Below are 11,057 nucleotides of genomic sequence, written 5' to 3' on the forward strand. Positions count from 1 at the left end.
GGGATCTAATGGTGCTATAGAATGAAAAGATACATGAAGAGGAGACAAGGAAAGATTTGTCTAGGGTTCTTGGGAGATATGACTTAGAAAATAGAGGACATGAGGTAACATGTAACTAGATATTTAAGTATTTTATATTTTAATAAGATACTAAGATGTTTAAGTAAAGAGAAGAAGACAAAAACTAAACCTTTGGTCAGATTAAAATAAAAACCCAGGAAGGAGAAATTGGCTTCATCAGAGAAGATTCGTTTATTAAATCCATGACATTGGATATATTTCCTAGGGAAGAGAAGGTGGAGGACTAATTATTAAATGTGATGAAAGAACTTGGTTAAGGAGAGAGAGAGGAGGGAGCTGAATGAGGAAGAAAAAAAAAAAAAAACTGAAAGAGAGAGCAGAAAGGTGAGATGGGATCCCCAGAATGAGGGTCCTAGAAGCTAAGGTGTGAAAGTGAGGAGTAATGTCAGATGTAGCAAAGATCAAAGAGAACCCACACCAGACGAAAGTATGGCACGGATGGAGTCTCTGGATTCAGTGCTACCAGGAGCCTCTTCTCTTTCCCTGCTTCCCACTCCTTCCTCTCTCCACGTCTTCTTCCTCATTATTAATGTGGAGAGCAGAACCAGAAAGATAGAAGGCCAGCCCCTGACCTTCTCTAAATTTCCTTCTATTTGGTTTACAAAAAACCCTGAACTCTGTGACCTCAAGCAAAGTCCCTTAATCTCTGTGACTCCCAATACCTTTATCCTACATTGAAGTCATACCAGTTTTCTTCCCTGCTTTTGCAAAGGGCTGAGGTAGGGATGCAGTCTAAAAGCATTTTCAGCTAAAACTTGTACAAAGGAGAGAGTTCTGATAAATATCAAGCGTGTCAATAACTTAGGTAACTTGCTAAAAGGTGGTCTTTAAATCACTTACTTTTTTCTGGTTTGCAAATTTTTTTGTTGTAAGCTTAGTGACCTTCTATTAAGGTTGTTGCAAATACTCAGTCTTTACAGGGAATTGAAGGTGTTTATGCAGCCTTATGCCTCTTGGATGTAATTGTCATTTAAACCTTAAGTTATCTTTACTTTTATGCTCAGTAATCATTTGATTACATGATTACACAGAGTGAAGTTAACTGAGGGAGAGTGGTGGCCCAAACTATTTGTTTCTTCTAGATAAGTATCTTTCAGCTTGTTCAAATGCATAAAATAGAAACCTGCAACATTGAAAATGTTTTAAAGTACTGCACAGATACTTCCATTTCCTAAAACTTTTAAGTCTTTTTAGTCCTCAGCAGCAATCACAAGAAAATATTAGAGAAAATGTGAAATTTTTAAAGTAAATATATAGAAAATTAAAATTGGGGGATTTGGCGTGTATAAATGTGGAAATAGTCTCAGATAAGTATGTTAGATGCCTTTCCCATAGACCCAGTAATTTTTAAGAATTATTTTTCAAAGGTTTTCTCTGTTTTTTGAAGACTATCATAGATAGCAGTGCTTTGCATTGTAGTCTGGTCACTGTGAAAGGATATAGGGTAGTACCTATATTTAAACTCTCTTGCCCCTTTGTTTTCTTTTTTTTTAATTATGTTTAATTATTTATTTTTTTGTACCAGGTCTTAGTTGAGACATGCAGGATCTAGTTCCCTGGCCAGGGTTTGAACCTGGGCCTCTTGCTTTGGGAGCTCAGAGTCTTAGCCACCCGCCATCAAGGAAGTCCCCCCCTTTGTTTTCCATAGCAGTGCACTCAGTTTTAACATTCTGAATTGTTTTCCTTCTTTCCCCAACTTCTATTGTACATGAAGGAATTTGAACACATTTTTCATACAAACTCTCATAAATTAATGCTTGGTTCCTGGTTCATTGTTTTTTGTTTTTTATTGCCTATTTCTTGCACACACATGCCCACTTATACATTAGTGAGTACACTGTGTAACTATTATTATGGCATTAAAAGAGGTCTTAAAAATATATTTATAAACAGTCATCAAAATCTTAGATAAAAAGACCTGTTTTAAATATTACATTTAAAATGCTTAAATATCCCATCAAGCGTGTTAAAGATACATATTCCAACACACCCTTCTGTGATGATCTAGAGCCACACAGAATCACCTGCAAAAGCAAAATGAATAGAGTGATTCAGGGAGCTTTCTTGCCTCAGTTAGTTCATAAAGGCTTTATGCATCGTAGTCCTTTCCCTTAACAATTCTGTAGCCTTGCCTTTGGCTTTGCATTTGACCACAGACATAGTGTTACTGTGGGCTTCCCTTGTAGCTCAGTTGGTAAAGAATCTGCCTGCAGTGTAGGAGACCCGAGTTCGATCCCTGGGTTGGGAAGATCCCCTGGAGAAGGAAATGGCAACCCACTCCAGTATCCTTGCCTGGAAAATCTCATGAATAGAGGAGCCTGGTGGGCTGCAGTCCATGGGGTTGCAAAGAGTCGGGCATGACTGAGCGACGCACACACAACACACGCAGACACACACACACACACAGTGTTACTAGAAGAAACTGCTTTTTGTAGAGAAACTATTTTTCCTAAAGCTCACATTCCATTTCTTTGGTCCCAAGATCACCAGGTAAGTGCCTGATTTCTCCAAGCTAAGTATCAAACTATAATCCAAAGAGCCAAATGAGGGGTCTAGCCATTCCTCCTTTTTAGTTTAGCTTGAGTTTCGAATTCTTATTTCCTGTCCCCTAGTAAAGAACATTTTATACTTTAAAGTTTGCAGAGGTTTAATAAGTGTGTGTGTTCTCCGGACTTAAATATTAATAAAGGTTCCTCAATTATAACCTCTTGTTTTTTCTTTTTTTAGATATGGGAAGATTGTTTCCACAAAGGCAATTTTGGATAAGACAACAAACAAATGCAAAGGTATGTTTCCTTGTCTGATGATTTACTAAATCAGAACTTCAAAAAAAAAGTGGAATTTTAAACCTGATCTTTGATTTCAAAACTACCTCCATTTATTAAACGCAAATCTTACATGTTAACCAGTTTCTGTCTTGCACGGTGTCAGCATATTGCTTACGTTGGTCCCTGGTTGAGTTTTGGCTGGAAACCCAACAGCAGCTAGCCGCTTGCCAGAATCCCAGATTTGACGCCAGTAGAGTTAACATGCAAAATACTGGCTGGCATTTATCCCCTGCTTTTCAAGGGGGAGTAGAGTTAGAAAATAGCTTTTCTTTCCTGAGCCTGAGGAGATTAGAGCTGCTTACCGAAGACCATTGGACTGTACTAAAGAACTGAAAAGATTACATATTGTGCAAATTGGCTCTATTAATTAGAATAGAGTAGTTTTAAGCAGTACTTAATTACGTGTTTCAATACTCCCAATTGTTCTCTGCTGAATGCCTGTTGACAATATTGGCAGCAGGGAGGGGAGAACCATTTTCACTGACCAAATTGTAATCGGGAGGGGAGGTCATACGCCCCTTTGAAATATGCTGCTGCATTAATTTGATGCACTGACCTTCAGTTTTCTGTGTAATTAGGATGAGCTCATCCAGCTCCATGAGCTGGAAGAGGAGGCGTCTACAGTAGGCAGCACTGATGCTCTGTGGCTCTGACTTTTAATGATCCAGCATCTTAACAATAGGCTTGTGATTTCTAGGAAAAGGGAAGAATGGAGTCAGCTGACTTTGAGTCTAACAACTAACCCCATGAATTGAAATAAAGTTGACAGGAATAGGCAGAGAAGGCAAATCTCCTCATTAATTAGACTCCAGTTTTCCAAGTAGGGGTGACGGTTGTGACTTAGCACAATCTGAACAAGGCAAAGAACGTCAATGAAGTCTATGGTACGGTGGGGCCTCACCTTAGAAGCCAGCCGTTTCCTTTAATCTAGACTTGAAGTGATTCATTGTACTCCTGTCTCTTCTTCAAAGCTCCTGAATTTAAAGGAGCTATTGTGGCAAATATCTGAGCCCATGTTTAATCAGCATGGCACATTCAGGCAGTTTTGCCGTAGGACACTGAATAGAGCAGTGCTTTATGTAGAGCGATACTCAATTAATATTTTAAGTGAATTAAACTGGAGAGAGTCTAATTGTAGACTGAAATGTTTACCCAGTTACCAGGTTAGTCTTGTTTCACATATTTTAAAATGATTTGGATGAGCAGGGACACAGGGAAAAACTTTTTGGTTTTATCACCAAGAGATGGACTCATGCAGGTATAAACCAGGAAGCTGATCTCAGCATTTGTTTCAAACCAAGAGAGAAATCATAGTAGACAATAGTTTTACAGCCTTACCTACCTTTCTTCCTCCTGACCCCACCCAATTCCCTCTCCCTCAAAAAAGAAGTCTTCACATAGGTCAGTGTGTTAAAAAGCAGAGCTGCCCTAGTTAAGTGAGAGAGAGGACCGAGCGGCCTCCCTGAGTGAATTCTCTATCACACCTCTGCCCTGGACACTACTGTTTCACACTCTTCTCCAACACGACCCTATTGCCAAGAAACCAAAAGTCCACAGATGCTTAGCGTGATCTAGAAATGCTGTTGGTGGGAAAAAAAAATACTAAACCTAACATCTTATAATAATATAAACCCATGATATTTGACAAGAGTCCAAAGATTAGTGGGGAGATTTGTGGGGCTTCTAAATAAGTATAAATCAGAACTAGTTTTCGATACATGTCTCCTAGAGAATTTCTCCTAAATTGAGTCGTAGGAGAGCCTGGCTAGTATGTGGGGGCAGTGATAGAAACCTTATAAGGCTTTTGTGTGTCACACAGGCCTCTCAGAAAGGAAAAATGATAGATATCTGGGGTGTGGATGAGTGGGTGAGGAGAGAGAGTAAGCAGGAATGGATTTATAAAATTCTGGAACGGGCAATGAAAGAGCTCCTGAAAAAAAGTAATTTTGGGACGAGTGAGAAAAAAAAACAGCATAGCTCACTATAAAGACTGGTAACATGTTAGTAGCCATGTTATAAATAACTTGGGAAGGTGGGATGGGTGGATGAATATAGGTAATGCTTAAGAATATTAGTATAAATGAAAAAAAAAAGATTAGTATAAATGAAAAGTGCTTGTATTGTATACTAATTTTTAGAGATTGAAACGATCAAAGAATTTCATACCTGAAAATTAGAGACCTTAGAGGTCATAGTACATTTTTTGGTCACAAAACATATTTGGGGGCCTTTCTCCAGAAGACAAAATTAAGCTGAAGGAAACATTGCTCTGAATAACATCTTGCTGTAGTTATTAAATTTAAAAATTTATTATTCAGTTGCTCTCCTACATTTCAACTTTTGCCAGTTTTTAGCCAACAAAAGGTGTTTAAATGCTTTTCAGCTCTAGTGTACATGCCAGTTCAGGACCAGGAAAAACTTACAAAGGATTGATTGTGCTCAGTGTTTACAGAGTTGCATATAAGACCAGAAAACACAAACGCACACAAAATGGGTGAGGACAAATCAGACCAAAGGAAAAACAGGGGCAAGAACAGGAAGCTTCCTATTACTACAGAAATGGCCCTGCGTTTCCTGGTTGCCAAACCAAAAATAACGTACCTACTCCCATGATTCTGTAATCTCAGTGTAGAAGAAAACCCAAGAAGCAGAAATGCCGTAACTATGCCTGGTCCTAAGACCTGGGAGAATCCTCCTGGGGTTCCAGTGAGAGGATGCTGTGTTATTTAGTGACTCCCACCTTCAAAAATATCTGTACACATGTTTAAATAATGAAACCCCAGAGAATCTGTGAGACCCATTTATATACTCTTATATTTACTTGAAAGTATTATAACAGGGAAAGTGAAAGAGCACACGGTTGCATGCATAAGCACGTTATATTTGTTTTAAGCAAATATTTATGAAACAGCTGTGTAGTGGCATTGGGCAAGGCCAGAAAAGAATGTAAACAGTTAGCTAAGATGCAGCCATTATGGATTTTTCCTAATAAGGAAATAACAGATAAAATAATACTAACACAGTACTTGAGTAGAAACTTCAGCTACATTAACATCAAACTTGGGATCTTCATCTTACTGTAATTTATTGATAACAATAAAATTAAAGAAGGACTCTTAAACATCCATCAGATATTACATCATTTCAATGTAGTTGGGTGTCCGTTTATGACCTGCTTAAGTTCTGCTTGGTAATAAAATATGTATGAGCGTGAGAGAGTGAGAATGTGTGTGCCCACATGCATCTTCATAATAGGTTGCATATTAGCGTTAATAACAGATTTCTAAAAAAATATGAAGTATATTTAACCTAATTTCTAACCTGGCTGTTGAGGAGCATTCTCTGTTTTTACCTGGGTCAGCCTCCTCTTTTCCTTCCAACCTGGGTATTTCTCTACTCACTGTCAAAATCAAATTAAGCCTTATTCCATCACAGTTCCAAGTAATAGAAAGAAGCTGCTATTTGTTTTAGCTTTGATACTCGTCTCTCTAAAATACCTATTTCTGTAATTCATAGTCTAGTTCACTAATTTTTTATCAGGCCAATATTTTTGTTGCTAACACTGCACACTCTTTGAACTACTTCTGAAGTTTCTGTTTTGTCGTGTTGATGTGTATATTTTGACCCTAGTTCCTTCCTGTCTAAATCACTGTAGCTTTATAATATCTATAAATAAATGATAGGCCTGGCCCCTCTTCTGTGTAACTTCCAGACAAGACTTTCCTTTTTCAAAATATTCTTACTCATTTAACATTAATTTGATAATAGGTTTGAGTCCCAAGTAGATCTCTGTTGATATTCTTGCCTGGAACCCTGATCATTTCACTGATGTGCTTTTAAATACAGTTGAACCTTTTCTTAGTAATTTAAGACTTATCATAGTGGCACATTAGTGATTGCCTGATTTAATACAGTGATGCTTATGGGATTGGTGAGGTTCATGGAACTGTTGCTCATGCGCTCTGTAACGCCTGCTCTTTGTATTGTTTTCCTCTTTTACTGGTTGCTGTTAGTTTTCACTAGGTACCATCCATATGACTTTGTAGCAGCCCTACCCTCAACCTGACCCCTCTTTCCTCTAATTTCCTGCTTTTGATTTGTTATAGCCAGGGAAAATAGCTGACCAGCTTGTTTAAAATGTTTGAAAAGCTATGGATAAATAAGCTTTGAACCAGGGCCTCTCTTAGGATGTTGTTTATTTGTTTGTTTTATTATGTTTTGTTTTTAGACTTAAGGCCAGGAACGTGAAAACAGCTCTTTTGGGTTTCTGGAGCCATTTCCCCCCTGCCCTTTATTTATTTTGAAGAGATTGTGAGCTGTATTTTAGATAAATAAGTAATATTTTTAAACAAGTTCTAATATGTAGATTATTTTATATTTGGAGTATCCAATGGTTGTACTGAATTTATTTCAAAAATGCAATTTACAGAATAAACAAATATTTGTAAGCTCTGTAGGATAGCTCCATCTTTCTTACCCAATTATTAAAAATGCTACTTTTTTCCTGAAGTTGATTCCCCCGGCCCATTTTTTTTTTTAATCTTGATTGATAACTTGGATGTCTTCCTCCCCAATCCCCTGCCTCACTCCAGCAAGTACAGACACTTGAGAAAAAGATCTGGAAAAGGAAATAAACTGGTTTCTCTTTTTTCCTTTTTTTTTAAACTTTGAAGGGAAACTTACCGAGCCCAGATAGGCGGGACGGACAGCCTGGGGAGGACATTGCAGTGCAGCTATAAAGCTTGGGACTGTCAGAACGTCAGGGCTTTGATTTTTGTTGCCTGCCTCAGAGACCAAATGGAGTCATCCTTTCCCTCTTTACATAATCATAAAATAACAGCTTAAATACTAATTGTGTTTTGCATTTCAGGTTATGGTTTTGTTGACTTTGACAGTCCTGCAGCAGCTCAGAAGGCTGTGTCTGCCCTGAAGGCAAGTGGGGTTCAAGCTCAAATGGCAAAGGTGAGTTGAGGTCTGGTGCTTATTCCTCCGGTCTCTGGCTTTGGTTCTGAATCTGGGCACATGGCTTTTCCTGTCACCATGCAAGTTCTCCTTCCATCCCAGCGAGTCACAGTTACCTGGGGACATTTGCCCCTTGCCTTCACATCCTCAGTAGCAGCTATTTTGCCAAAGACAATTCCTCATAATTTTATGTGTGAAAAAGAAGTTTACAACTGTATAAAATTTTACATAGCAGATTATGTAACCCCGTAAGTAAATGGAGAAATAGCATCAGATTTTCTCAGGTAATTGGGTACTTGTGGACTAAAGCTCTGTACTTTATTTTTTAAAATAATTTAAAATTTTCAATGTTTAAGGAATTAATACATTTTAGAAGTACTTCAGAATGTCATGTTCTGAAAGAATAATATACTTTATCACATATGTAGACTTGTACAGATATACTAGTCGTTGTAATGCAGTGTCAGCTACAAATAATATTTCCTCTGTATAAAAGAGACATTTTTAGACATTGATTATTAATGAAATTAATAATTCTACAGTTTCAATGAACTCTTACCATAGAAGTGGTGTTTGTGCTCCAGGTTTTATTGCCTGAATGTAAACTTGGGTTTTATCATACCTAGTGTACTTACTATTTTCAAAAGATCAATACTTTTATATTATCCGGTTTCTTGAAGTACAAAGTAATTTTGTGCTGTCCTCTTCTTCTTCTGAAGAGTAGCTTGTGATCTTTCCCTGAGGAGCATTCACATTTCCATAAGGGAAGGAGATTTATGAAAGTTAAAGAACCCTGGGTGAAATAAGTTACTTGCTAAGCCCTTAAAGCGGTTGAAGGACAAATACGCAGCTACCAGAATAGCGATTTCCCTTAACTAAAAGAATCAACATGAATAAAGATTTCAGGAGTTGATGAAAGGGGCTTCCCTGATGGCTCAGATGGTAAAAAATCTGCCGGCAATGTGGGAGACCCAGGTTCAATCCCTGGGTCAGGAGGATTCCCTGGAGAAGGGAATGGCTACTCACTCCAGTATTCTTGGCTGGGAAACCCCATGGATGGAGGAGCCTGGTGGGCTACAGTCCATGGGGTCACAAAGAGTCGGACACAGCTGAGTGACTAACACTTTGATCACCTTTCTAAAGTTATCCTTGACTTTTAATATTTTTAGACCTTTAGGGTAAGATAAAGTCCAGAGTAAGAAACTAAAATAAACTGTAAATACTAAGAACACATCTTCTCTAGAGTAAGGGCACCCTGATTTTTAAATTATTTGTCCATAATATAGAGCACCTTCTTGTGGTATTGTTGAAAGATGGTGATTATGAGGCTTTAGTATGTTTAACTGTAATATGCAATACTTGTGTTGTTTATGGTTTACAGAATGTTTAATATGTATCTGTAAACCGTGGGTAACCATGTGTTTTCTAAGCAGGACTTTGAAGGCACGATCAGAAAAGAACTGTATTTTTCCCTCTATTCTGTCCATTTCCTCTACTCTGTGAAGCTCCTGTTTCTTCCTCTCGTGGATGAAATCTAGGGCAGATCCCATGACTTTTCTGGCAACTCTCATTATTTTGAAAAGTCCCTTCAGCTGCTTCTTTCATTTCATGCCTTTTTGGTTAATTTTTTTCTTTAGAATGCCCCTTGATTTTTTTCATGTACAAACTTCAGGGAATATAATTGTCTTTAAATACATTTTCAGCCATTCCTTTATGTATTTACACCAACCTCAATATAGTATTTTAAATAAGAGGTTTAAGGGGGAAGTCTCAAGTTATATTCCAAATATGGTTAATAAAATCTCAGAATTGTGTAAAGGTTTTGAAAACTCAGTTCTGAGAGTCAGCAAAAGGGATGTGCGTCTTGGATGTTGCTGGTGCTAAAAGAAATCACAGCTTACAAAGCAGTTGTCTGCTGAAAACCACACATTGATAGTTTGGTGATCAAGAGGTGATATTTTGTAAGTTTACATCCCAATAACAATCTTTTACATGTTTCCAAACACACCCATACACACACACAGATTTGTAAGACATGTATTTAGTGACATTTTAGGAAATTGGAGGCTGTGATTAATGATAATGCATTAATGCTTTTTTTCTTACTTGAAAAAATGTGAAATATTATTAATACATCCCAGTACAACCATCTATTATTATGTGTCTACAAACACACAGATGTGTAACACATGGTTAACATTTTGATACTGAATGTCTGATTTTTCAACAACACATTTAAACGCTAAGTGTGTGATGCCCGTCCAGTCCTGTTTATTTGGCAAAATTTTGTGTGCCGTATAATACTAAAACTTCTGCCTTCCCCCCAGCTCTGGTCTGCTCTAACTAGTAAGCTTGTCCTGGGATGGGAACATGGTTCGTTCTTTCCTATTTTCCAAATGTGTGTTTTTCCCACTCTTCCATAGCTAGCTGTGGTTTCTTACCCGTCCCAGGTTGGAACAGTGGTGAAGGATGGGAAAGCTTCTTGACCTGACAGTTATGTGATGTGGTGTTGATTTCTCTGGGCAGACAGAAAACTGATGCTTTCCCTAGTAGAATGCTCTGCTCTCTCCCCTGTGGTTCCTTCACCCTAGAGAAGAAGTGTCCTCAGCTCCTGAGAATCTAAGGGTCAGCCTTCAATCCTTTTCTTCTTGGACTTCTTGTCCTTCAGGACAGCCTTCCTGGGTGGATCTAACACAACCCTGCGCCAGCTCCGTCTTGTGTGGCCCACATTGATCTGGCTGCCAGCTGTCTGTGAGAAACTAGTTACCTCCCAATCACACTTATAGGCCCCTTTAGTCAGCCTTTTGCCTTTTAGATTCCTCAGGCTTAAGCCAGACATTGATCCATTGTATCCACCAAGCTCCAGAGGACACACAGACCAGGCCTCGTGAGGGGTCTCTTGAAGCCCTTCTTGCTTGGCTGGTGGTGGGCGGGGGAGGGAGGGTGCAGGAAGAAGCCCAGTTGGTGGGAGCATGCAACACGTCATAGAACACATCAGTGGTTCTCTCCACCTGCGTGTTCATTCCCAGCCTCCTCAGTCTCTCCCGAGCAGACAGGAGGTGGGTGGTCAGCTGAGCATCCAAAACCAGGCTTCAGCCAGTTCCTATGCAGACTCTGTTTAGGAGGTCTGGTTTCTCACTCAGGCATGTGGGTGTGCCTGACACCCATTTTTGGGGTTTTTTTTTT

At 38.7% G+C, this 11,057-nt stretch overlaps 1 protein-coding gene across 6 annotated transcripts in view; it reads left to right on the top strand.

Moving 5' to 3' along the window:
* Nucleotides 1-11,057, top strand: part of RBMS1 (RNA binding motif, single stranded interacting protein 1) — a 219,006-nt gene that overhangs the window by 174,733 nt on the left and 33,216 nt on the right. For all 6 annotated transcript variants that reach the window (XM_010858975.1, XM_010858978.1, XM_010858977.1 and 3 more), the window contains exons 3-4: nucleotides 2,809-2,867; nucleotides 7,780-7,871. In XM_010858975.1, coding sequence (XP_010857277.1) covers nucleotides 2,809-2,867; nucleotides 7,780-7,871 — 151 coding nt within the window. The remainder of the gene's footprint in view (nucleotides 1-2,808; nucleotides 2,868-7,779; nucleotides 7,872-11,057) is intronic.

The sequence above is a fragment of the Bison bison genome, unplaced genomic scaffold (genome assembly GCF_000754665.1).
Source record: "Bison bison bison isolate TAMUID 2011002044 unplaced genomic scaffold, Bison_UMD1.0 scf7180017864452, whole genome shotgun sequence".
Lineage (NCBI taxonomy): Eukaryota > Metazoa > Chordata > Mammalia > Artiodactyla > Bovidae > Bison > Bison bison.